This window comes from Malus sylvestris, chromosome 7 (genome assembly GCF_916048215.2).
Source record: "Malus sylvestris chromosome 7, drMalSylv7.2, whole genome shotgun sequence".
In the NCBI taxonomy this organism is placed as follows: domain Eukaryota; kingdom Viridiplantae; phylum Streptophyta; class Magnoliopsida; order Rosales; family Rosaceae; genus Malus; species Malus sylvestris.
Genome location: NC_062266.1, coordinates 31,842,937 through 31,870,877, shown reverse-complemented (window position 1 = coordinate 31,870,877; position 27,941 = coordinate 31,842,937). Strand labels below are relative to the sequence as shown.

The 27,941-nt window shown below is 37.6% G+C and overlaps 1 protein-coding gene and 2 pseudogenes across 2 annotated transcripts; 1 reads left to right on the top strand and 2 right to left on the bottom strand.

Annotated features, from left to right (window-relative positions):
* Positions 1 to 33: 33 nt before the first annotated feature.
* On the top strand, positions 34 to 23,180 carry LOC126630799 (LRR receptor-like serine/threonine-protein kinase ERL1). 2 transcript variants are annotated; one of them, XR_007626114.1, is made up of 28 exons: positions 35 to 347; positions 836 to 974; positions 1,108 to 1,179; positions 1,275 to 1,346; positions 1,436 to 1,507; positions 1,595 to 1,666; positions 1,851 to 1,922; positions 2,122 to 2,193; positions 2,270 to 2,341; positions 2,439 to 2,507; positions 2,595 to 2,666; positions 2,785 to 2,856; positions 2,936 to 3,007; positions 3,097 to 3,168; positions 3,248 to 3,319; positions 3,416 to 3,487; positions 3,578 to 3,649; positions 3,730 to 3,801; positions 3,883 to 3,954; positions 4,051 to 4,122; positions 4,221 to 4,292; positions 4,376 to 4,447; positions 4,518 to 4,588; positions 4,702 to 4,833; positions 4,922 to 5,260; positions 5,354 to 5,724; positions 5,857 to 6,356; positions 23,039 to 23,180. XR_007626114.1 is itself a non-coding variant. In XM_050301012.1 (27 exons), exons 1-27 carry the CDS (start codon positions 242 to 244, stop codon positions 6,223 to 6,225), a joined length of 2,964 nt encoding a protein of 987 aa, XP_050156969.1. In that variant the 5' UTR covers positions 34 to 241; the 3' UTR covers positions 6,226 to 6,490. The 2 variants fall into 2 exon arrangements, 1 of the variants encoding a protein (XP_050156969.1); XM_050301012.1 differs by lacking the exon at positions 23,039 to 23,180 and having other exon boundaries at positions 34 to 347; positions 5,857 to 6,490.
* Positions 6,949 to 12,143, bottom strand: LOC126630805 (protein TPX2-like; annotated as a pseudogene).
* The window catches only part of LOC126630800 (disease resistance protein RPM1-like), a 36,284-nt pseudogene continuing 22,398 nt past the window's right edge, over positions 14,056 to 27,941 (bottom strand).

Here is a 27,941-nt window from a genome sequence, read left to right as displayed (position 1 = left end):
GGAGAGAGAGAGAGAGAGAGAGAGTGAGAGTCTCTGAAGAGTTCTTCAATTCTCTCTCTTCATAACACTCGGGCCTCAGTCTGCCTTATACTTCACGCCAAAAGTCTGCTCTCTCTCCCTCTCCTTAGCTCATCCACCATCTTCCGGTTTTAGCATTTTACTCTCGTTTTCTCTTCCTTCTTCTCCAACGTCTCTTTCTCCGACTTGGGTTCTGCGAAATTGAGAAGCTTTGTGGAGATTAATGGAGAGAAGGGTTTTATGGAGGAAGAAGACGGAGCTCGTCTTCTGCTTTGGGTTAGCTTTAATGGCGGTTCTCTTTCCTCTCGGCTCCCCACTCAACGACGAAGGTGCTTCTCTCTCTCTCTTGTTGGGGTTTCCGAGTTCTGGGTTTCCATTTTTAGACACTCAATTCTATTGTAGCCCAAAGTTCCTTCCTTGGCTTCTCGTTTGGTTGCCCAGAGAACTTAGGGAAACGTAACCACATTTTTCTCAATAACCAAAAGCCGATGTCCAATATGCTCTCTCTCCTCCTGCGTTTTTTGTGTTTTACTTTCCATTTTTGTAAACTTCCCCTTTGCATTGTAGTTAAAGTTTCTTCCTTGGTTACTTGTTTCTGAGAAAGGAAGGGAAAACTAGTCCCACGTTTTCTCAGCAGCGAAACGCTAAGCCCAATCAATCTCGAAGAACAGGCTCTTTCGGACATTCCGGGGATGTTAAGAGATTTAATTTTTTTATTGTTTACTTTAAAATCATTATTTTACTTTTAATAAGTTGCTGGGTATTATTTAAAGGGGTTATTTAATTCTATCTGGGATATTAAAATGGGGGTTCACAGGAAAGGCGTTGATGTCAATTAAGGCGTCGTTCAGCAACGTCGCTAACGTGTTGCTCGACTGGAACGATGCCCATGACGGTGATTTCTGTTCTTGGCGCGGGGTTTTCTGCGACAATGTCAGCCTCTCTGTGGCCTCCTTGTGAGTTTTCTCTCTCCTCCCTCTCTCTAAACCTGTTCCGGTTCTTCATAAACACTCCGTTGATAATGGTAGCTAACTCTGCCTCGTTCATGCTTATTGTTAACGGGGTTCCTTGATTTTTTCGTGTTTGAAGGAATCTGTCTAATCTGAACCTCGGCGGAGAGATTTCGCCAGCCATCGGAGACCTGGGGAACTTGGAATACATGTAATCCTCATCTCTTTTTTTGTTCCATCGTAATTTCTTACTGCTATAGTGTTGAAGATATTTTGATGGACGGATTTTGTGTTTGTTATTGATAGAGACTTGCAAGGGAATAAGCTGACTGGTCAAATCCCCGATGAGATTGGCGACTGTGCTTCTCTCATACATCTGTAAGTTCTTTTGGTCTTTTTTTTTTTTTAACCGCTGTGAGGAGCTTTAATTCGTTTTGCTTTAGCTAATCTCTTATATTGCAATGTAGGGATTTGTCTGACAATCTTTTGTATGGAGACATACCATTCTCCGTGTCGAAGCTTAAGAAGCTGGAGCTTTTGTAAGTGTTTTAATCATTGAAAGCCAGTGAGCATTCATCCTTGATTCTTTAATTTCCATACGAACTAATCTGATTTTATTTATCCAGAAATTTGAAGAACAATCAGCTGACTGGTCCCATCCCTACGACTCTCACGCAAATTCCGAACCTTAAAACTCTGTAAGTTCCCTGTTAATCTGTACTGTGAATTAAGTTTTAAGGCTTGATATGTTTGTATGTTACATGGAGGTATTCAGTTTCTTAAAATTATTGTGTTATTTTTGGATACTACTTGCATCTGTTTTGGTATTGGCAGAATTTTCACTAACAGTTTGTTGTTTTTATGATGGTGTGATTCTTGAAGTGATCTTGCTCAGAATGAGCTTAATGGCGAGATTCCAAGGCTAATATATTGGAATGAAGTATTGCAGTACCTGTAAGTTCGTTGACCATATTGGAAACAAGCATCTTATTTATCAAGTTTTGAATGTATCATTCCAGTTTTTTATCTGGTGGTATCGGCTGATATACCATCAGTTGTGTACATTATGTGTTCCGGTGTGGGAAGAGTATATTGCACTTGATTAAGAAGCCTACGAGTTTCTGATTATCTTTGTTAAAAATTGGCTTTACAGTGGATTGCGCGGAAACTCATTAACTGGATCACTGTCACCTGATATGTGTCAATTGACAGGCTTGTGGTACTTGTAAGTATTAATGCATCATGGATTCAACTACTCTTAGAGCTTTCTCCTTGATAGTTTTTCTTGATCTGCTTAACAGTGATGTTAGAGGCAATAATCTGACTGGCACGATCCCAGACAACATTGGAAATTGCACAAGCTTTGAGATCTTGTAAGTTTTTGTTTTGGAGTTTAAATTCCTGCCAACCCTAATAAAAAAGAAGCTTTTGGATTTGATTCTCATAATATGTTTTGGGTGGCTGTGATAGGGATATATCGTATAATCAGATCACAGGGGAAATTCCATACAACATTGGGTTTTTGCAAGTGGCCACGCTGTAAGTTTTATTGCTTTCGACTGTTAGTGTAGTTATTCTAGAGTTCAGCTTAGTAAAATACTAAAATGTTGTGGCGGATTCTTTTAGGTCCCTTCAAGGGAATAGACTGACAGGAAAAATCCCTGAGGTGATTGGTCTAATGCAGGCTCTTGCTGTCCTGTAAGTGCCTTGTTTAATCTTGTGAGAATGTGTTCCAGTAGAATTTTGAAGTAGTGTTTGTTGTTTGCTTGCATGTTACGGAGGTTCATCTTTTTCATTGATTTTGTCTGTCTTCCAGGGATTTGAGTGAGAACGAACTAGTAGGGCCAATCCCACCAATATTTGGCAATTTATCCTACACTGGGAAATTGTAAGCTCTTGGCTTTGAGGGATAATGTCACCTTCAGTGGTTCATAATTTTGTTTTGACACATTTCTTTTTTGGTGCAGATACCTACATGGCAACAAGTTGACTGGGTCAATTCCTCCTGAACTTGGGAATATGTCAAAGCTTAGCTACTTGTGAGATGCCTAATATGATATTCAGAATTACAAACCCATAGATGGTATGTGTTGTTACTCTCCATGTCTTAATTTACTTCTCTATGCAGGCAATTGAACGACAACAAACTGGTTGGGAGAATTCCTGCTGAGCTTGGGAAGCTGGAGCAGTTGTTTGAGTTGTGAGTATTTATTGTTCTAGAATTCTTGGTCCTTAATGTTCCTAGTGTTATTGTTATTTACTTCAATGTTATGGGTCAGGAATCTTGCCAACAATGTTCTGGAAGGTCCCATTCCACATGATATCAGTTCCTGCACCGCCTTGAATCAATTGTATGATATCTTACACATGACTACCACCTGAGTTTAATGGCATGTGTAACTTTATGATATTGATTAAATTTCATTTGAATGCTGGTTTTATTTAAGCAATGTGCATGGAAACCGCTTGACTGGGTCCATCCCTCTGACATTCCGAAATCTGCAGAGTTTGACTTATCTGTGAGTTTTTCTGTTTTGAACATTGTTTATTGCTTGTGCTTCAGATGATCTTAATTGTATATTGATAAAATCAATTGATTGAACCTTTAGGAACTTGTCAAGGAACTATTTTAGTGGGAGAATAGCTATTGAGTTGGGACGCATCATCAATCTGGACACATTGTGAGTTTCTAGGTGTCATTAATTTTGCCTTAAAGCTGCTATTTCAGATTTAAGTGACATTGTATTGCCAATATTTTCAGGGATCTGTCGAGCAATAACTTTTCTGGCCCTGTTCCAGCTTCGGTTGGTGATCTTGAGCACCTTCTGACCTTGTACGTCTACATTTGTACGTTCTTGCTATATATATTCACTTTGTGTGTAACCTGACTCTTAATACACATCGTTACATGCAGAAATTTGAGTGGTAATCATCTTAATGGTTCTTTGCCAGCAGAATTTGGGAACCTCAGGAGTGTTCAAACTATGTAAGCCTTTAATAGGACACTATAGTTCTTATAATTTCGTAGAAGAAACTCGTGCCTTTCTAATTTTTTTTGTGCCTTTATTTGAATGCTTTACAGTGATATGTCATTCAACAATCTTTCCGGGAGCATCCCAGGAGAATTGGGGCAGTTGCAGAACCTTGCAGCACTGTAAGCTCCCTACCCACCTTCTTCATCAAGCCATGTCTCAGTTTTTATGCTCTACATAATTCATCGTGCTGAATCTATTTGTGTTTGAATTTCAATAGGATACTCAATAACAACAACTTGAATGGAACAATACCTGATCAGCTAACCAACTGTTTCAGTCTTGCCACCTTGTGAGTTTTGCTTCTTGAATCTTATCATATTCATTTTTGTATTTTCCAAAGCATTTCTTAATGCTGTTTCATCTATGTTTCAGGAATTTCTCGTACAACAATCTATCAGGCGTTGTACCTCCCATGAGGAACTTTTCACGATTTTTGCCAGACAGGTATGCAAGGAAACACACTAAGTTGCTGTTTTGTATATTGGCTAGTGCTGATTCAAGATGTCTGTTTCAGCTTTACTGGAAACCCGTTGTTGTGTGGCAACTGGTTAGGATCGATATGTAGTCCTGCCACAAAATCCAGGGGTAAAAGTTTAGACTGTTTTCTCATTTTGCTGCGCTAATGGAACTCTATGGTATTTGACCTCCTATATCTAGTCCAAATTTTAACATAGTATCCTTCGGATTTATACTTGCAGCTCTATTCTCCAGAACAGCCGTCGTTTGTATGGCCTTAGGCTTCATCACATTGTTATCCATGGTAATAGTTGCAGTTTACAAATCCAACCAACCAAAGGATTTAACGATGGGTTCTGGCAAGTCCGGGCAAGGTATTTACCCCCTTTTTTTAATCTTTTATTTATCTTGGTTTTTGTATTATTGACGTACTGCCTTATGAAGATCCGTTTTTCTTTCCAGGTCCTCCTAAACTTGTAATCCTTCACATGGATATGGCTGTACACACCTTTGACGATATAATGAGAATTACTGAGAATCTAAATGAGAAGTATATTATAGGTTATGGTGCTTCTAGTACAGTGTACAAGTGTATACTAAAGAATTCCCGACCCATGGCAATTAAGCGACTCTACACTCGGTATCCTAATGACATGCGGGAGTTTGAGACTGAACTTGAAACCGTTGGCAGAATCAAGCACAGAAATCTTGTCAGTCTGCATGGCTATTCACTGTCTCCCCATGGAAATCTACTCTTCTATGACTATATGGAGAACGGATCTCTATGGGATCTGCTTCACGGTTAGCCCTCCTCTAACTGTCATGTTTTATTGTTTTTTCGGAAAGAATACCATTGTACTCGTATACTTACTGTGTTTCCAATATTCATGGCAGGACCATCAAAGAAGGTTAAACTTGACTGGGAAACGCGGTTGAAAATAGCGGTTGGCGCAGCACAGGGACTTGCTTATCTTCACCATGATTGCAACCCCCGAATCATTCACAGGGATGTTAAATCCTCGAACATTTTGCTGGACGAGAATTTTGAGGCTCATCTCTCTGATTTTGGAGTTGCAAAATTCATCCCAACTGCAGAGACTCATGCATCAACTTATGTTCTTGGAACAATTGGCTACATTGATCCAGAATATGCCCGAACCTCCCGTGTCACTGAAAAGTCTGACGTGTATAGCTTTGGGGTCGTGCTTCTTGAGCTACTGACCGGGAAAAAGGCTGTGGAACAGGATTCCAACTTGCATCAACTGGTATGCTTCTAGATCGAACTTTAGGCTTCGTAAAGAGCTCTCTGCTCGACGTAAAATTTTGCTACATGACAAACTTTGTTTATCAGTATCATTTTCTTGAGCTTGCTTTAAATTGAGATCTGTTTATCTCAGATACTGTCCAAGGCTGATACCAATACTGTAATGGAGTCTGTCGACCCTGAGGTTTCGGTTACTTGCATGGATTTATCTCATGTCCGGAAGACCTTCCAACTTGCCCTCCTGTGCACCAAGCGAAACCCTACTGAAAGACCAACCATGCACGAGGTTGCAAGGGTTCTGGTCTCCCTCCTTCCTGCACCCGCCACAAAACATTGTTCCATTCCAAAGGGCATTGACTACGCCAAGTTTGTGGCCGACAAGGAACAACAGAAGCCAAAATCGCATCAGCAACAGCCGAGGCCAGTTCAGCAAGAGAGCCATTCATCCGACGCTCAGTGGTTTGTCCGCTTCGGCGAAGTCATATCCAAGAACACGCTTTGAATGAAAGCTTCAAATTAGCCCTTTGCCTTTAAAACAGCTGAAATTACAATATAAAGATTGGATGAAGTGGGGGATTGAGAAGGAAAATCCCAGTTTTGGTTCATCTGCTAGTACCAGTAGCAGTAGACGAAGTATATGTAAGCGCTAGGTATTATGACACATCTTTTGGAACGACGTCGTATAAGCAGGAATTGAAAAGTAAGAACTAGTTTTTGTAACCACTTATATATTTTCTTGAAGAAATGCTACTTGTCGTATTATGTCATGATCCCTCTCTGGTTTGGTTGTTTATGTTTTACTTTTTACCGTAGCAAAAGTGAAAGTGAAAGTGAAAAGTGAAAGTGTCCACAAAGATTCGGGATGAATGTCTGAAAAGGCTTCTGCTTTCTGAAAACGGGTTCACGAGAGAATTTATGATTTCTGAAGTTGAAAAAACATCAAATTAATGTTTTTATCTGAGAGGCTAGCTGTGGGGTTTTCCAAGGTATCAGGCGGATCTATGTTCTTGGTTTTTGTACCCAAAGTTACAGACGAGGGACCAAACTTGATCTCCTTCAAGTAGACGCTACCTTTGGGCAAAATCGAGACACTCACATAAAACCGATGTTGTTCTAAACTTGTTATGCATGTGCCGTATGTTCATATGGCCATTGGTATGATCCGGCTTGAAATGCCTTCCTCGCGTCCCATTTTGTATGGGTCCTTATTGCTACTCACATGATCTGAAACCTCTCCGAATCTCTTTGCTTAGAGCTAAAAAATTAGTAGATCTGAGCAGTTGAAGAGAGAGATGCACACCCTTGACTTGTGTGAGGTGGATCAGTAGAATGAGTTAATAAGGGCTGCATGATTTAAAATGAGTACGGAATTCCTGATCCGTCGGTTTCAAACACAGAGATCTGAAGAAGATATCAACTCCTTAGAACGGAGCTGATATGAGGAGTTCAAGCAACAAGGGGATCAAAAATAACAAAAAAGATTATTTATGCAACGGTTTTGACATTTTCAATTAAATGATATAAAATTTTCAGTTTGAAAGACCTAAAACTAAATCGAAAGTGCGAAAATTGGTACCTTAGTTTTTGCACTGTATAGCCCATGTTCATGCCCTCCTGGCTCTATTGTGTGCATTGAGATTTGTAGGTATTCAAATTTCTTGTTTTTCCTTTTTCTCGTTTCATAATTCCCAAACAAAAGTCAACTTGTAGGTTCATTTCGAACTGTAGCACCACAATATAAGTTAACCAGCTTTAAAATCATGCTAGATTTCCACCGGCTGTTTTCTAATCGAGGAATCCACTCCTTTTACTCAAACAATGATATATCTGCTTCCCACTTAACCACCAATTTTTCTTTCGTGACATCTTGTCATTTTCATCGGTTTGAAGCTCATTGGTTAACCATATAATGCTACGAGACTACGAGCCCTATTTATAAAAAAGAATTCAATTTAGTTAGATTACTTTGTCAACAAAATTAATAAGCCACAAAGAAAATACTAGATGATATAAAAAGAGCGACCCCAACCCAATAAATCTTTCTACTTTGTGAGGGTCGGGAGGAGAACGTCTACCGTACGCAGCCTTACTTTTGTTTTACAAGAAAATTGTTTCCACGACTCAAACTTGCGACTTTTCGATATGGAGCAACTTTTCTGTTGCGCCAAAGATCGCCCTCAAAATACAAAGTGATATAAACTTATAATTTACCTCATGATCTTGCTGAAAGGAGCTTTGGTCTGTTCACTTTTGTGGCCTTATTTCAATTGGTGGGAGCAATCAATCTTGCATTAATATAACAAATTCGGAGCTTGGTCTCTTCGGCGTTTCACTAATCACGTTACGAAGAGAGATTAATGATTAATCTTACCAGGCAAAGGCACTTTTTGACTGAGGTTTTGTATTATACTGTTCTTCGGATTCAAGGGAGAGCTGGAAAATGTCAAAAGATAAAATATTGAGGAGTTAAAAGTTGAAAACTTTAATAAATTTAAAACGACAATAGAAACTTACATGCAATCAGATGTCAGGTGGTGATATTCCATGCTTATCATGCGTCACTATGTGTTGTACTTTTACTCACATAACATGAAATGTTTTGTTTGAAATACCTTCATCTGAAATTGCATGCAAGTTTTTACGTAAAATTAGCGAACTTAGATATTGCTCCTACCTTACTAAATGAATCTGCTGGTGGTTCCTTTAGGCATCTCTTGTCGATTGCAAACTTTAATTCCTGCATACAATTTAAAGCATCGCATTAAGATTATGCACTTAAAAAAATTAAAAAGAAAAAGGCTGAGTTAGATAACCTTATTCGTAAGAGAGCAAGCTACGCATTTATAAACCATTCCACTTTTCTCCTGCTTTAAGGCATATACGCAGAGTTTGTTATTGGAATTATTGAGGGCAAGCATTAACGCAATGGAAAGATTACTCATTTGTGAGCGAAATGTCACGGGTTTGAGTTATGGAAACAAGCTCTTTGCAAAGCAAGGGTAATACCGCATACGATAGACATTCTCTCGACTTTCGTAAAGCAGGAAGTCTTGTTGGCTTGGGATCGCCTTTTTTTTTTTACTATTGAAATTATTAACCTTAAAAGTAAAAATCAAATTTGAAGATGGAAAAATTCCATGAGTGCAAGGTAAAACTACACAGAAATTACACAAGATGGGATTCATTTGACAAGCTAAAAGGCAGAGATAGTTACCCTTAGATCTCTGTAGTTTCATTTTCTGATAAATAACTAGAATCAGGTCCATTTGTTACCTGCAGTGACAATATTATTTCGTCGTAAGAGTTGACAAAAATTATTAAGTTCAAATTCAAATAATCGGACAAGTTTCAGAGGGTTACATGGTGATCGTATGTCTGTTGCATAACTCACGCTGATGTCCGAAGGTGAAACATCTGATGACAATCAAATTAAGAACATTATGAGGTGCATTTGTTACCGCAAGTCAAGTCATTTTGCTAAGAGAAAACTTCAGTAGGAGTGGCTGGCCTTGTCGTTAAGTATTATGTATTTTGATCTCATCCGAATCATGCTGCCTAACTACTAACTAGGGCAACTTTGCCGAGGTTTCTCTCCTTTGCAAAGACAGTCCAAGGAAATACGGTACAATGTTCTATGATTACCTGAAACTCTGTTGCTGGAATTGTGCTCTTTTTCGGGCTAGGCCATGGAGGAGCCCTGTGAATCTGCAGACCAAAATATCAAAGAAACGAAAGATCTCAAGATCGTATAAATTAGAACGTGTTCGAAAGGGTAATGAACAATTTCAATTCGAGCATTAAAAGGAGTATGAACTTGCTTTTGATTCTTCTCCTGGTTTGGCATTAACCTTATACCTGAAAATCAGTGTTATAAGCTCATTAGGTAGACTTTCATACACCAAACAAAATATTTTACCAAAATCATGCAAGAGGTGAATGTACCTACGGCTTTGTGCTCTATTTGCTGTTTCCAAATTTGGTTCCTTCGGAACGGTAACTTTAGGTCTGGCAGCATCAGCTCCGACCTGCACGCCACGAAGAAAAACTATTTTTCTCTTACTTCGAATGAAACTAAAATGTTATTTTCACGATCAAAAGCACATAACCTTGTTTTCGTAAAATGTATGTTACCATTTTCGACACCTTGTGTAACCAGAGAGGTTGATGCTTGAGTTTTTCAGCAACCTGCTTCACAAATGTATAAAGAGCCCTTCAGAAATTCTTATGAAAGATTCATAAACTATTGAACCTCGTTAATCACAACTGGGTGGTTTAAATACGCTATTCAACTTGAGTGTAACAACCTCATATCGATCATAATAAAGTACGCGATTCAACAAAGATCAAACAGATAAGAGATGCAAAAACTATCAAATGAAAAAATGTTCGAGTGCACCTTGCGTACATAGCCAGCCTCCAACTTCATTCTTTTCGTAGGTGCCGGAGAATTCTGTGATTTCTGTTGGAGTTTGAATGAAATTTCAACTCAAATGTGGGGTATTGTTGGAAATTTGAGTAGTTTGAGTAGAAATTTCTTTGTCCCACATTGGCCATTTCCAAAAGATTTTATCACTTTATAAGGTTTTGTCCTTTATAAAAAGTGATTGGAGTAATAGGCCTGGAGACTAAAATTGGGCTCACCTTTGAGGTTGGGCTTAGGGATGTATTAATTAATTGATAATTAATATATAATTAATATATAATTAAATCCCAAAAGATGGGCCTTGGGCCTCTTGGGCTCTAATAATTAAATTAATTAATTATTTTTACCAACAGACTCATCTTTTCAGATGAAGTCTGAAGTGTGAAAACGCAGAAACAAAAACACCCTTTTCAGCATGAAGTCTGAAGTGTGAAAACGCAGAAACAAAAACACCCTTTTTAGCAGATGTCTCCCAACAGATGCATCCCTTTCTCATACCTGTTGCGAACAGGTATAATCACATTATATATACATCCATCTGCATGACATTTAGAAAACATAAAAATCATAAATCTTCTCCTGCAATCATAAATATCCTTTATGAGAGAACCACATTAATATTCGCCAGAAGTCAATTTTCCGGTGCTGGAATTTCTGACTTATATCGTTGAATCCTGGTGAAGCAGACGTCCGTAGAACTACAAGCACTGAGTAGGGACGAAATTTCTGTTTCAAGGACATTGCGGTACGCAAGCCTCGATCTTCAAGTTGTCTGTTTTTATAATTCGTATTCTAGTTTATATTCTGTTAATTCCTATTGCATTTATTGTTTATTAGCATATATATATTTAAATCACAGATTGTTGACTTATATCCAACAATTTCTTATCAAGTTTCCCGAGCTTTTTCGCCACTCTGTGTAATCAAGAGTCAGAAAAAGGCACTAGTTAGAGGAAACACCAAACAATTAGAGCCAAAACTACATTGATGACAACAGAAATATCATCCGAGACAAAAAAAATTAGCACCTCCGTAATAACTGGTTGGAGTGAACTTCTCGGCGGTGATTTTGCTTGGTCAGCTGACTTGCCGTGGGTTTCGTTAGCGTTGAACTCCTTGATAGAGGTGGTGACTTGCCCGGGGACTTTGGTTTAGCGCTTGGAGTGTCTTGAGCCATGTGAATAGGGAGTTCTAATCGTGTCGAAACACCATAAAGCATGACGGTAAGAAACAACTTCATATGCTAATTCATGCGAAGCCGATTTAGAAAACATAAATAATATTATCGCCTCGAAAGTTTAATAAGAAATGAGAAGATGATGCAGAAGTACACAGTAGTAAAAAATGAAAATGTACCTCTAATATTATCGTCTACTACTACAGAGACCTCCGCTTCCATGCAATTATTTGAGTCAATACAGCTGATAACTTCAACTTCTTCAACGTCTTTTGGTTCGGCGGAGTTTTTTACAGGTTCCGGATGAATCCCTTTTTGCCAATTCAACAATTTTTCAAGGAAAGCTAATGGATTTAAAACAAGGGACAATTAACCGAAGAGAAAACAGAGTTAGTGGTTAATTTATCAAATTACAAATAATTATAATTCTCTTAATCTCTAACTTGTTCACGTAAACAATGTAATATAGTTAAGATGCATGAACTAAACATACAGATATTGAAATGAATTAGCAGAATCGATCATCAATTGATGTGGTAAGCATAGAAAATGATGAAAAAATTCGTTGTTTTGGGACATGACTAGGAGAACAGCAAACCAATGTTTCTGAAAACGCTTACGCGAGGGCTGATAATCTCCTGCTGACAGGAACCATTCCTCCGCCTCCTCGGCCTCCCGACCAGTCTCCGGCTGGGTGAAATCATAGAACTTGGGCGCATCAAATTCATGGTCCATGTCAATTTCTCCCCCCTCGAAAGCCTCCCTAACGAACTCCACCATTTCTTCGTCCATCTCTCTCTCCCCCTCCCTCTGAACCAGCTTTCAGGCAAATGAGCCAGCGAATTTTAAAAGTAATTTATATCATAATATTCTGGAATGTCTTATTCCATTGCTGATTCTCCCGTTCTCAAAAAGCTTTCGGGACTTCCGACGAAACGATCGGGTTTGAAACCTTCCCGGGAAATCAAAATTCCGAAACAGATGAGGAGAGAGAGAGGTTATATATAAACATGTGTATGCATGTACTTAGAAATTTTGATAAAGCTTAATGTGAAACCTTAATTGAAATTTGTGATATGTGAAGAAGAAGAAATGGAAGATTGGATATTTGTTTTGGGCGATAATTTCGGTTGGTTTTAGGAGGGCAAACTCAGAAACAAAAGGAAAGACGACGAAGACAGAGGAGGAGGAGGACCTTTCTTAGCGCCCAAGGTTGAGAGAAATGTTCCTCCGGTTCAGAATTTTGAAATGGTGGGCTCCATTCCTCTACCCCAAACGCTTGTTTTATGGGCCCTCACCTTACATTTTCGTTCGTTGTGCCAATGTCTAAAATATCGATATTATTCCGATATTTTTATCGAAATTTCCGTGTTTTTGGACTATCGATATTTCCGATATCATCGATATTTTAGATCTTGATAGGAACTCTATGTGATACTATGTCACTCATGTATCTTACCATGCAATGTATGAAGTGTAAAATATTGTACTAAGTCATTATATATAAATGATTATGGTGTGTTTAAACTTCTTTCATTAATTACTACATATTTTATATACTCACAATGTTTGTCAGCTCGCTATATAATCAACTTAAATCAGTTAAATCCATCATGCAATGTATTTCCTTCTAATTTTTTTTGTGATAAACTAATAGATAATTAACTAAATAAACATCCTGCAAAGTTTCAATAAAAATTTCCAAGTTTTTCTTACAATTTCCGTGGTTTTTATTCAATTTTTATCGATATCGATAATATCCCGATATTTCTATTGAAATTTCTATATTTTTGGACTACCGATATTTCCGATATCATCGATATTTTATACCCTAGTTGTGCCTAACTAAATGGGAGTTTTAAGGGTATAGACTATAGACTTATAGGATGCATTTAAACCTTTGGCGGTTGAATTTTGATACTATGAGCCGGTTAATTGTAGAATATTCAGACCAAATGACATAAGAATCTCAAGTTTTGTAATTTTCAAGCCAAATAAGCCAATAAGCAATTTTTATTTTATTTATTTTTGAATTTTAATTCTATATGTAAACTGGTATATCAAATTTGACAACCATAAAGAACTATTTTTCTACATTTGCATGCGAGGATACATGTAGAAACGCATATTATGTATTCCAAATATATCATATCATGAATATTTAACTATATTAAATATATGTGGCTGACTTAATATGTATATGCAAAAGGAGAAGGCTCAACACTCCACATTTCTAAAATTCACAATCTACCCTTTGGTTAACAAAATTTCTAAAATCCACAATCCTACAAATTAATATCAAGAAAATAAAATAGTAAAGAATTGGTAAATAGAAAAAAAAATTGGATCTATAGGTTAAGTTGAATTTACTAAATCATGTTCTTCAATCTTATTACTTTTCTCAGTTAATTGAAATGTTGATCAAGGGACAAGACCCACAAAAATTTGAAGGGTTTTTATTCATTTTTACAGCAAAGATACGAGGTAAATAGTTGCCACTTATCTCTTGTAAAAACTTGATTCATTCATAAAAAAAATCAATGAAATTTTATCATGTCATTTGAGCATTTCGAGTTTGAGGTGATGATAGCTTTTTATTTTAATTTTTAATAAATTTTTTTTTTTATTATAACCACCAATAAAATAGGAAAACTAATGAAAATGGCTTGAAAACTTTGAGTTTTAATGATAAGGACAAAATAAAGGGTAAAGTGAATAGTACCAGGATTGACTTTTTAGTGTAAAAATGTGGTTTTTCGTTAAAGTGAACAGTACTGGGTGCTTTTCGTTAAAGTTCCCCAATAAAATTACAAGGAAAATGCTAAGAAGACCACACCACACCTAAACAAGGATAGCAGAGCTAACAATTTAGACCCCCCCCCCAATATTTTTGACAAGTTGGAGTCAGGCATTCGACCAAAACGAAAAGCCGGAATCATACAGGGAGTGGAGTTCATATTCGCCTAATCTCAGGCCAGACATGTAACTAAAAACAACATGTCGTATATGTCTAACAATCCAATACTGTGGGCCATTATTTGGATCCATTTGTCGTGCAAACTCCTTCGGCATGCCATAAATCCAAAGATATCTCAGATTTCGGAGATGGTGGAGGCCAGATGGCACCTCCTTCAGTTGTGGGCAGGGTCCAATGTGGAACTCTTGGAGAAGAGGCATAACCCCATTGTCTATGATCAGTGAATTTAGTCCCTCCATTTCCCCGAGTTTTAGCTCCCTAAGTTTCTGAAATCCTCCTCCCTCAAAATGCAGCTGCCCGCCATCATATCCCATTTGTCCCAAACGAAGATCCAACAAATTAGGTAGATTTTGAAGGGCTTTCAAGGGGGAATCTCTCAACCTTGACAGATAAATCCCCAATTTGACGAGGTGTTGAAGATTTGAAATCCAACTTGGCAACTGCTCTAAACGCCCCCTCAAGTACAGAGACCGAATAAATTCTGGTGGAGTTGAAATGGATTCTAGATCAAGGACTTCATCTTCACTTGTAGCAGTTAAATCTAGACATTCAAGGTGATTCATCTTGTCAATAGAAGCGCACAGAGCCCTTCCATCTTCCTCTTTCAAGTTGTTTAGGCCTAACTTCCGCAGCCGCCTTAACATTCCCAGTTCTTTGATTAGTTTGATTCCTCCATGATTCACGTCCACTTGGCCTAGTTTTTGTAAAGCTTGTAAGCATCCAATACCTTCATGAATCTTCACTCCTCTTTCCATATTCACGCAAAAACCCATGTTATAGTCACGATAGTAGGCCAAAAGATGCCGCAGCTTAACAAGCTTATTAATCTTGGCTGGTATATCATACACCAAAGACTGTTTTAGATCCAGCGTTTCTAAATTTAGCAGATTGCCTATGGAGTCTGGAAGCAATTCCACCTTTGTATTCCTCAGGCTTAAGTACGTCAAGAGATACAAATCCCCTATATATTTCGGAAGTTGATTGATTGGAGCATCCATGAAATCCAATACTTTCAGAAGTTTGAAGTTTCCACTCAATGTAATGAGAAAAGACTCAGGCCATTTTTCTTGGTTGAAAGTAAATACAGAGCGAATTTGAGACTCTCTAATGCTTCGCAAGGCATCAGATGGACTGCTGTCAATTGAGAGACGTCGAATTGTTGATTCAGAAGTGAACTCAAATTCTGATAGCACATGACAGAAGCTTGAATCCACACCCTTTTTAAGGAGCACTTCTAGCAAAAGATCATGAACTCTACAACTTCGAGCTTTTCCATCAATGTAAACTTCTGACACTTGAACCAGGCTTCTGCGAATTAGCTCAGTCAAGTATTCCTCTCCAACCTCTTCCAGTGTCTTGCCCTTCTTCAATTTTACAAACCCTTCAGCAATCCACAACCGAATCAATCTTACGCAATTAATGGAGTAGTCATCTGGAAAGATGCCAAAGTATAAGACACACGATTTGAGGTAATATGGTAGATGGTGATAGCTGAGGGATAAGATTCTTGTGAGGCTTGTAAGATGGGGATTGCTTTCCAACTCTGAACTTAAGCTATTGTATAACTTCTGCCATTCAAACACCACTTTAACTTTCGTTGACAGCAGACCACCTATGCAAACAATTGCCAAAGGTAGTCCTTCGCACTTTCTAACGATTTCCAGTGACATATCTTTTAACTCTGGAGGACAATTTCCCTCCAATTCAAACTGAAATGCCTTTCTACAAAACAATTCCCATGCCTTGTTTGGAGACAGAGGTTGCAAGTGATGGACATGAACAAAACAAGATTTTTTGCAAAAATCGGCAACATCTTGAATCCTTGTAGTAATCATTATTCGTCCCCCTTTATTATCCGGTAAAGCATGTTCTATAGCCCCCCAAAAATCTATTTTCCACACATCATCAAACACAACAACATACCTCTTTTGCTGCAAATACTCTCTTGATTTTCTGATCAGGGACTCCGCATCCATTGTTTCAATTTCCTCTGGGAAATTCTCCTTCCTTGAATTGTAAAACATTTTGATTACAGTCCTTAGAAGATCCTCCACCCTGTATGTCTGGGACACCGTAATCCAAGCGTAGCAATCAAAGTGCGCCATCTCCATCTGATTGTCATAAACTTTCTTGGCAAGAGTGGTTTTCCCAAGTCCTCCCATGCCAACCACTGATATCACTTCACGTCTCGGCGTTCCTCCTACCAACAAATCAGTTAGCTTTTCTCTGTCAGACTCAATCCCCACAACTTCAGCTTCCTCAATGAAAAGGGAATCCACTCGAGGGTCATGCCACGGAAGAGTGTTTTCGCCATTATCTTGACCATGCTGGTCTGTGGAACTGAATTCATATCTTACACTTCTCTCCTTTATGTCATGAACCAATCGTTTTATATTTTCAACTTCCGAAACTATCCCATCGGGTGACTTCATTTTTTTAACCAACCGGATAATTTTATGGAAAAAACAAATGTATCTATGGTGTTGACGATGCTGTGTGATGCGGAGCAAATATTCATCAATAACATCTTCAATGCAAAAAGCTGCTTCTCTTACTTGATTGACCCAAGTTTTGACACTGTCATTCGTCCTCTCTCCATCGGCTGCCGCCTTAGCATCTGCGTCCTTGAGGAATGATCCGATGGTCTGTAGCTCACCTCTGATGAAACTAACTTCTTTGCGTACTTCTCTTGAAAGGTTTGCCTCTGTGGTGATGAGTAGTTGAATCAACTTGTCAATCACAAAGCATACAATTTGTTCTGCCATATAATATGAACATCCAACAACCCCAAACTATATGCTAGCTGTTTGGTTTGGGTGAGCAAACAGTTGCTCTGAGAAAAACAAAGGAAATTGGGAATCAAGGGTAGAGAAACGAAATCTGAAAACAACAAGAAGCAAGAAGCAGGAGCAAATTGAATGCTGTGATACAGATGGCTTTGGTATCAAGAAAAGCAGCAACAATGAAGCAAATTGGGAGAATTGGTGAATTGAAATGTTCAGATACCTTTCTTTTTAGCTTTAGACATGCTGATTGAAATTTTGACAGTGATGTGATAACAACCATTGACTAAGTCTAAGCCAGCTCTCAATTAATTTAATTGTGTAATCCATCAATTAATCATATTGCAGTCTTTGCAGACTTGTTCTGATTCAATTTCATTAATTAATCAGACCTGGTTTATACCGTGGATTTGGCTGCTATATGAGCGAATTAATTAGCTCTTATCCCTACGGCCGGAAATGAGAATTCGAGTTAGAAAGGTGGTTAGCAATGTGATCGTAATAGTTGAGCTGGGAATTGCAATATTGTAGCAATAGGTCAGGTCAACAAGTAAAGCCAAATTAACGAGTTCAGATCCACTGCGCTTAAGTTTCCTGTGCTTGCATCCTCTGCTGACAAGTGTCCTATAACACTGTCAGCAGAAGTATGCGGACGGAGAGTGAGCAGGGGAAACTTGTGCACCACAGATCTAAACTCCAAACGAACCATTGCCACCAACTGGGATTGACTAGCAAATTGCATGCTTTGCCCTTAACAAAGTCAACGGGTTGTCTCTGGTTTTGCATTCACACCTCCCCAAGTCTCCTTTTAAAAAGTAACAAAACAACCACCATTTTGTAGTTGGTAGGCCTATGATTCGTGAAGCCTTTCAAATTATCAGTTCAAAAATTCTTACGTACAGCTTGTAACAATTCCAAAATTACATAAATAAATAAAGATACTCCACCACATCACAATATTAGTTATGGGGATTATTCCACCTCTTTTTACAATAATTTCTTGACTTAAGAGCATGTTCACCAGTTGGTTGAAGGCAAGGGCAATGACTCAAACGTGTCCTTCAACCCATTTAATCACGTCTAGTGGTCCAATTTTGCAAAGGCAATTGTGGGCCATGCAAAGTCCGTCCAAATGCCTGAGCAAAATAAGCCTAAACTTGGGTTAGCGGGCAAGCGATCAGCATGGTAATCGCCTTTGCTCTTACCCTTCTTCCTCCTAAATGGATGGACTTACACTAATGCAATTACTGTTTAGAGTAAATAGTAAAAATGATTTCATTGCCTTGCCCTTGCCCCCCTTAAACGGGTGAATGTGTTTTTTTTTCCCACTCGTTATTCACAAACTTCTTTTACTCATATATGCAATTTCATTGCTTGGAGTGATTCTGCCATTTTGTATCTTTGGCCACAAAGCATACAACTGATTCTGCCATTTTGTATCTTTGGCAAGAGTATTACATGTACGGAAAATCTATGATTTGTGCTCTATATGATAAACAATTGGTTAGGTTGCAGACGACTTTCTAGATTGGAAGGAGATGTCAACATTTGTCTTTTGGCTAATATATGTTGTATAAGGACAACGATTGTCTGCCCTCCCACTTCCGGTGCCCTTCCATGCCCTTCCATGCCCTTCCATGCCCTTCTGTTTGTGTGGTCACGATTAAGCCACGTCAACATTTTATATTACTATTAATTTTTGTCTTATTATCTTTATAAAAAAATAATATAAAATGTTGACGTGGCTTAACCGTGACCACACAAAACAGAAGGGCACGGGAGGGCACCGGAAGTGGGAGGGCAGACAATCCTTGTCCGTTGTATAATACATGGTGATTGAAATTTGAAAGTGACGTGATAACAACCATTGACTAATTCTAAGCCAGCTCTCAATTAATTTAATTGTGTAATCCATCAAGTAATCATATTTCTGATTCAATTTCAGTAATTAATCAGTGCTGGTTTATCCTCTAGATTTGGCTGATATATGAGCGGATTAACTCGCTCTTATCCCTACGGCAAGAAATGAGAATTCGAGCTAGAGAGATGGTTAACAATGCAATTGTAATAGCTGAGCTAGGAATTGCGATGTAGTAGCAATAGGTCAGGTTAACAAGTAAGAGTGTAACACCAAACCAACGAGCTCAGATCCGCTGTGCCCAAGTTTCCTTTGCTCACCCTCTGCCCGGATTCTTTGCTGACAAGTGTCCTACAAACTAACGCCAAATTAAACACTGTTAACTTGACATAAAACAAAATAAATAAATAAATAAACAAACAAATAAAGGGTAAATTACATTTACCACCTCAAATTTGGGTCATATAGCAAACTCATGTTTCATCTTTTGAACATTATAATGTCATACATTAACTTACGAATTCGTTGTAATGTCATACCTCCATTAATCAATTTGTCAAATTAACCGTTAAGTGATGACATAATAAATGCGTGTTTCACATTTTTGCTGATGTGGCCGTCATCAATGTGCCACATGAGAAAAAAATACGATTGACACGTGAATAATAATACCTAAATAACTGCGGCTAGAAAGTTGAATAGGTTAGGAAAAAAGAGTCTGAAATTAATTCGGACTAAAAATAATAAAATTAAAAAAAAAAGAAAAAAAAAAGGAGATAAATAATCATTTCATTATCGTCGTCGTCATCAAGGAGAGATTTTTCAGTGTGACCGGAACATTGGACGGTACACCACGTGTCATAATACAAATGGTGGGATATGTGTGTTAAAAAGTTAATAACTTAAATAGTAAAAAATTTCACCACTTATATAAAAACACGTGATGTACCACTCGTGTTCCGATAATAATAAAAAATTTCAACTTAGATAAAAAAATTTCCACCAAATTTAATTTATATATTCGTAAATTAGAATAATTTAAATGGAAAACTAACCAAAAACCCCAAAAAACTTTCTTTTTAATCATCAGGACAAAATTTGGCAAAAATGTCGATCCTGCCCTTCAAAGATCTATACAAGATAGGGTCAGTATTTTGTAAAGGTCATGTGGAATACATCCAAAAGAAGAAAAGAGAGACTAACATTTTCAGAAAACATGGATTCACATGCAAAAGAAAATGATGTGGTAAACATTGCAACAACCAAGACAATAGGGATTCACATGCAAAAGAAAATGTGGCAAACATTGCAGCAACCAAGACAACAAAATCACATGATATTCAAGCAAAGACAAGAGCCAGTTTTCAGAAACAGTGCTGACAGCTTTTAGAAATAGTGTGTTGTCACTATCCAAAAAGTTGTAAATATTGGAACGTTATTCCATTTTAGGATTTGTATATAAGGGAGCCTTTCCTCCCATACAACACTACCTCAATATCTCAACATAGCAGAGACACACATCACAACCTCTTAATACCTCAACATCTCAACACCCTACTCACTCACACCATCTTCATACTCTCAAGCATTCGTAGTCTTTATAGCATCCTTGTAAACACTTTCTTGTAAACAACTATCTTTGTAAACATTCTATATATCAATAAAAGTTCAAGTGTACATATTCAAGCAATCTCCAAGTCTTAAGTAAGTTTTCTTTTCTTTATTTAGTGTGTTTGTTTAATTAGACTTCTATTCTAAAACAGGGAAACACTATTGTAGTTATATTATTAACCTGCTAAACTGACGATCATACTTTGTTCGAGCACTCTGTTATAGTTGAATGCTTGCCATACAAATAATTGGATATTAACCAGGGTACCTTTGAGTTTTTCGTACCTCTGAGTTCAGTCTTTAAGGCCTTATACTTGTACTGTGAGTGGCCGTCATGCTGAAACATGTCGAGTTCCATGTGCAAGGTTTTATGTCTAGTTGTTATAATGGCCATCCGACTATTTAACCGGGCCTTGCTGTGCAAATTTGGTATCAGAGCCAAGTTTAGCATTTTAATAATATAATTATAATAGTAAAGTACCTTGAGGATGAAAGTCATTAACACAACTGATATCACACTTGTTTATTTTGTATGAACAACATATATTATTATCCTTGTAGACCTTGTCAGCTACAACCACCATGTATTTATTGTCCCAGACATCCAACTATAAATAGCATAAAGAGAAGATTAGCATATATATCCAAAAGATTTACCAGTACTTTGAAGAAGCAGAAGTTTTATCTTGGTTATATTGAACATCCTTCATTTATTCGTAAATGCAATAATATAGAAGTTCAGCATAAAGTTTTAGAAGCAAAAAGAGCAACAAATCAAGTTTTAGAGACCCTGAGAGGAGAAAGAGAGTTTCTAAGAAACCAATTAGCTGTAACTTTAGAGAAAGGTAGATTATAGTTTATGATAGATTATCTTAATTTAGAAATTAGTGAACCTCAAAAAAGAAAAATAATGTTAGACCAAAATAGTTTAGTTTGTTATTTTCCATTGAGAAAACATAATCATATTTTGCATATTGAAGAAAATCCACAAGTCAATAGTATTGTAGATCTTATTATTAGTCAAGCAGAAAAAATAAAATTAGAAAATAATAAGCATAATCATTTGTTAAACCAGTTGTAAGAGCATTTTAAAAAAAAATTCCATAAAAATAATTAGACAAAATTTAGATTATATTACATCTCAGTTAGAATATAATAATACAAATATTCAAAGATTTCCTAGCAAAAGAGAGATAAAAGAGCTTGTTGATCTCATAGATAGTAAGCCGAAGTAAGTAGAACTTAGATCATTAGAAATAGTTGAGTAGCTAGAATTAGAAGTTCAAAAAATTCAATTAATACAAAAAGAGTTAAGTGAACAAGTAGATAAGTTACATAATAAAATAGATAAATTATTAGTTTAATGACTGATTCTAGAATTAGCAGAAAATATATCCAAGCTTTGAAAGAAATTAGTAAGTTAGATAAAGAATAGTAGGTTTAACAGATTTTTCAACACAAGTATCCAGTAGTAATATTCCCATTAGGCAAAATAATTTGATTATTCAATTAGTTTTAAGTTTGGCTGAAAAATTAGATCAAGTTGAAGAACAAATAGCAGAAATAAACCAAGTTTTACATAACGCATCTTCATCATTTCCACCATCTTTGCTAGATAAATTAGAAAATTTAACTTTAAGTCCAAATAATAATATTAGAAGACCTAATCTAAATCATTTTGATAATAGAAATGGTACTCTTTAGGAAAAAAAGAAAATAAGTAGTTAGAGCTGAAGATATTTATCCAAATAAAGAAGAAGCACAAGAATTTATTCAAAGAGGTTTTCAGAGAACACAGAAAAATAAATATAACTTGTATAAATTAAGTTTATTTGAAAACAGAAGTAGAATTGTAAGTAGCATCAGTCAACATGAAGTTAGCTGTATTGATAAAGAAGTCACACTCAATCTAATTAGTAAAGAAGCAGTTACCCATTTGAGAAAATCACATTTTAGTCAGATTCATATAGAAACAATATTAATTGGAATAGCAGGATTAACCAGAGCACAAGTAGGCACAAAAACATTAATATACATATATGATGATAGATGGGATAATTACCAACAAACAACAATAGCAACAGTTGAAGTAGACTTTAGTTCAAACGTAGCAGTCATAGGTTGTATTTCAAATTATACTATGACAATTAATGAATTTAGTAAATACATTAAAATGAGCATAAGAACAAAACTTTGTTGCATTCCAAAGGGCATTGACTACGCCAAGTTTGTGGCTGACAAGGAACCAGAGAAGCCAAAACCGCAGCAGCAACAGCCGAAGCCAGTTCAACAAGAGAGCCATTCATCCGACGCTCAGTGGTTTGTCCGCTTCGGCGAAGTCATATGCAAGAACACGCTTTGAATGAAGCTTCAAATTAGCCCTCTGCTTTTAAAATAGCTGAAATTACAATACAAGATTGGATGAAGTGGGGGATTGAGAAGGAAAATCCCAGTTTTGGTTCGTCTGCTAGTACCAGTTGCAGTAGACGAAATATATGTAAGCACCAGGTGTTATGACACATCTTTTGGAACGACGTCGTATAAGCAGGGATTGAAAAGTAAGAAGAACTAGTTTTTGTAACCAGTTATATATTTTGTTGAAGAAATGCTACTTGTCGTATTATGTCATGATCCCTCTCTGGTTGGTTGGTGATGTTTTACTTTTTACCGTAGTGAAAGTCAAAGTGAAAAGTGAAAGTATCCACAAAGATTCGGGATGAACGTCTGAAAAGGCATCTGCTTTCTGAAAACGGGTTCACGAGAGAATTTATAATTTCTGAAGTTGAAAAAACATCAAATTAATGTTTTTATCTGAGAGGCTAGTTGTGGGGTTTTCCAAGGTAACAGGCAGATCTATGTTCTTGGTTTTTGTACCCAAACTAAGTTATACACGAGGGACAAAACTTGATCTCCTTCAAATAGACGCTACCATTGGGCAAAATCTTTGCCCGAATAGGAGAGATACTTACATGAAATAAATGGTGTTCTAAACTTGTTATGCATTATGTGCTTTATGTCCATATGGCATTGTATGATCGATTTGAAATGTCATCGTAGCATCCCGTTTTATATGGATTTTCATTGCAACTCACATGAGCTGAAACCTCTTTGAATCTCTTTGTTTAGAGCCCAAAGATTAGTAGATCTGGGCAGTTGAAGAGAGAGATGTAGATCCTTGACTTGTGTGAGGTGGACTAGTAGAATGAGTTAATGAGGGTCGTATGATTTAAAATGAGTATGAAATTCTTGATCTGTCGACTCTAGACACAGAGATCTAAAAAAGATCTCAACTCCTTATAATGGAGCTGATGTGAGGAGTTGGAGCAACAGGGGATCAAACATAATAAAAAAGATTATTTATGTAACGGATTTGGCATTTTCAATTAAATGATACAAAATTGTCAGTTTGAAATACCTAAAACTAAACCGAGAGTTCGAAAATTGGTACCTTAGTTTTTGCACTGTATATCATTTTCAATTAAATTATATAGCCCATGTTCATGCCCTCCAGGCTCTATTGTGTGCATTGAGATTTGTAGGTATTTAAATTTCTTGTTTTTCCTTTTTCTCGTTTCATAATTCCAAAACAAAAGTCGACTTGTAGGTTCATTTCGAACTGTAGCACCACAATATAAATTAACCAGCTTTAAAATCATGCTAACATCTAGATTTCCACCGGCTGTTTTCTAATCGAGGAATCCACTCCTTTTACTCAAACAATGATATATATGCTTCCCACTTAACCACCGATTTTTCTTTCGTGACATTTGTCATTTTCATTGACTTGAAGCACGTTTGGTAACCATATAGATGCTACGAGACTACGAGCCCTATGTATAAAAAAGAATTCAATTTAGTTAGATTACATCGTCAACAAAATTAGTAAGCCACAAAGAAAATACTAGATGATATAAAAAGAACGACCCCAACCCAACAAGACTTTTTGCTTTGCGAGGGTCGGGAGGAGAACGTCTATCGTACACAGTCTTACCCTTGTTTTACAAAAAAACTGTTTTCACAACTCGAACTTGCGACTTTTCGGTATGAAGCAACTTTTCTGTTGCACCAAAGATCGTCCTCAAAATACTAAATGATATAAACTTATAATTTACCTCATGATCTTGCTGAAATGAGCTTTGGTCTGTTCACTTTTGTGGCCTTATTTCAATTAGTGGAAGCAATCAATCTTGTATTAATATAACAAATTCGGAGCTTGGTGTCTTCGGCGTTTCACTATCACGTTTACGAAGAGAGATTAATGATTAATCTTAGCAGGCAAAGGCACTTTTTGACTGAGGTTTTGTATTATGCTGTTCTTCGGATCCAAGGGAGAGCTGGAAAATATCAAAAGATAAGATATTGAGGAGTTAAAAGTTGAAAACTTAAATAAATTTAAAACGACAAGAGAAACTTACATGCAACCAGTGTTAGGTGGTGATATTCCATGCTTATCGTGCGTCACTATGTGTTGTACTTTTACTCACATAACATCAAATGTTTTGTTTGAAATACTTTCACCTGACGTTCAAATTGCATGTAAGTTTTTACGTAAAATTAGCGAACTTAGATATTGCTCCTACCTTACTAAATGAATCTGTTGGTGGTTCCTTTAGGCATCTCTTGTCGATTGCAAACTTTAATTCCTGCTTACAATTTAAAGCATCGCATTAAGGTTATGCACATAAAAAAATTAAAAAAAGGAAGAGTTAGATTACCTTATTTTTAAGAGAGCAAGCTACGCATTTATAAACCATTCCACTTTTCTCCTGCTTTAAGGCATACACAGAGTTTGGCCTGTGCAAAACAGTAATATCAAAACATTTAGATAGCTGCAACAATTCTCATCCGGTGACATGTTTACTTACATAGAACGAGAATCGAATATATTTTGATTCTTGATTTTCAAGGGTTTATTATTGGAATTATTGAGGGCGAGCTCGACGCAATGGAAAGATTACTTATTTGTAAGTGAAATGTCACGGGTTTGAGTTATGGAAACAACCTCTTTGCAAAGCAAGGGTAATGTTGCGTACGATAGACTTTCCCTCGACCTTCGTAAAGCGGAAAGTCTTGTTGGCTTATGATCGTTTTTTTTTTTACTATTGAAATTATTAACCTTAAAAGTAAATATCAAATTTGAAGATGGAAAAATTCCATGAGTGCAAGGTAAAACTATACATTGTTTGTACCATACTTGACCAATCCCGAAACTACTGAGCACAGGTCAACGTTATACCGTCAAGGACCCAGAAGAGTTTCCCTCCAACCAGGAGGCCAATCACAGTGCGACACGTGTCGACATCAGAAGCCAGTCACAGCGCGACACGTGTCAACATCATAAGCCAATCACAACACGACACGTGTCAATGTCAGAACAAAGCTAGAAACTCTTCTATAAAAGGAGATCATTCTCCCACAATATTTCCTAATGTCATTTGTACTAAATCATTCACTAGTAATCACAAAAGGAGAGCTTGAACCTATGTACTTGTGTAAACCCTTCACAATAAATGAGAACTCCTCTACTCCGTGGACGTAGCCAATCTGGGTGAACCACGTACATCTTGTGTTTGCTTCCCTGTCTCTATCCATTTACATACTTATCCACACTAGTGACCGGAGCAATCTAACGAAGGTCACAAACTTAACACTTTCTGTTGTACCAAAGTCCCCACTGATTTTGTGCATCAACATTTGGCGCCGTCTGTGGGAACGACACTTATTCCCACTCTCTTCAGCTTTGTTAAGCTGGTTTCCACCATTCGTACACTCTCTTTTAACCAGGCATCCCTTTCCAACATTGGGAGCGAAGAAAGCCACAACACACAGAATGACACCCCTCTTGAACCTGGTGCGAAGCAACGAAAGAAAGAAGGAAATAGGGTTGCTCTTCAAGCTAAAGTCGATGAGCTAGAAGCTTAGAACAACAAGATAGCAATGAAGAATGAGGTCTTCCATAAGCAGTATGAGAAGCTCTTTGAGACGCTCCACGAAACTAGGCGTACTCGAACACGCGAGCTCGTTACCCCTGTGGACATCAACCATCATCTGGGTGCCCCCCAACACGGAGGGTCACCTTCATTCGACATGGGTATCCCTGATGAGGAGCGAGCTAATCATCAAAACATAGATCAACATGAGACTTCTCTCAACCCAGCTGTTTCGACCCGAATCAGGAGAAGTGGAGGAAGACACCTCCTTACAGAAGAAGTGGAAGGATCGAAAGCCGTCTTTCGTGACTGTCGAGATTTCCTAAAGTAACATCGAGACAATCCCATCCATGTAAGCTCGAAGATCAATGACCCAAGGGTATCTGAAAAACTCGGTCCCTTCCCATGTCCCAGGCCGGCTACCAATTTGGGGAAGGGGCAACAAGTCCTAGAGAAACACGAAGGTATAGGGGACTCAGAGATGTTCCGACAAACATACCTTGGAAGTTAGTACGGCGAGTCCAGGGAAAAATCACATGCTCTTGATCAAACCTTCCTACTTCCAAGAGGAGATAGAGATTTACGAAAGAAAGCTCCAGTGGTACATGACTTCACTCAGGACCGTCTTGTCCTACAACTCCTTAAGGAAGTAAACAAGTTGAAGGAAGGTGACCCTCCGTGTTGGGGGGCACCCAGATGATGGTTGATGTCCACATGGGAAACGAGCTTGTGTGTTTGAGTACGCTTAGTTTCGTGGAGCGTCTCAAAGAGCTTCTCATACTGCTCATAGAGGACCTCATTCTTCATTGCTATCTTGTTGTTCTGAGCTTCTAGCTCATCGATCTTAGCTTAAAGAGCAACCCTCTTTCCTTCCTTCTTTCGTTGCTTCGCACTAGGTGCAAGAAGGGTGTCATTCTGTGTGCTGTGGCTTCCTTCGCTCCCCATGTTGGAGAGGGATGCCTGGTAAAAAAAAAGTGTACGAATGGTGGAAACCAGCTTAACAAAGCTGAAGAGAGTGGGAATAAGTGTCGTTGCCACAGACGACGCCAAATGTTGATGCACAAAATCGGTGAGGACTTTGGTACAACAGAAAATGTTAAGTTTGTGACATTCGCTAGATTGCTCCGGTCACTAGTGTGGATAAGTATGTAAATGAATAAAGACAGGGAAGCAAACACTAGATGTACGTGGTTCACCCAGATTGGCTACGTCTACGGAGTAGAGGAGTTCTCATTAATTGTGAAGGGTTTACACAAGTACATAGGTTCAAGCTCTCCTTTTGTGAGTACTAGTGAATGATTTAGTACAAATGACATTAGGAAATATTGTGGGAGAATGATCTCCTTTTATAGAAGAGTTTCTAGCTTTGTTCTGACATTGACACGTGTCATGTTGTGATTGGCTTCTGATGTTGACACGTGTCGTGCTGTGACTGGCTTCTGATGTCGACGCGTGTCGC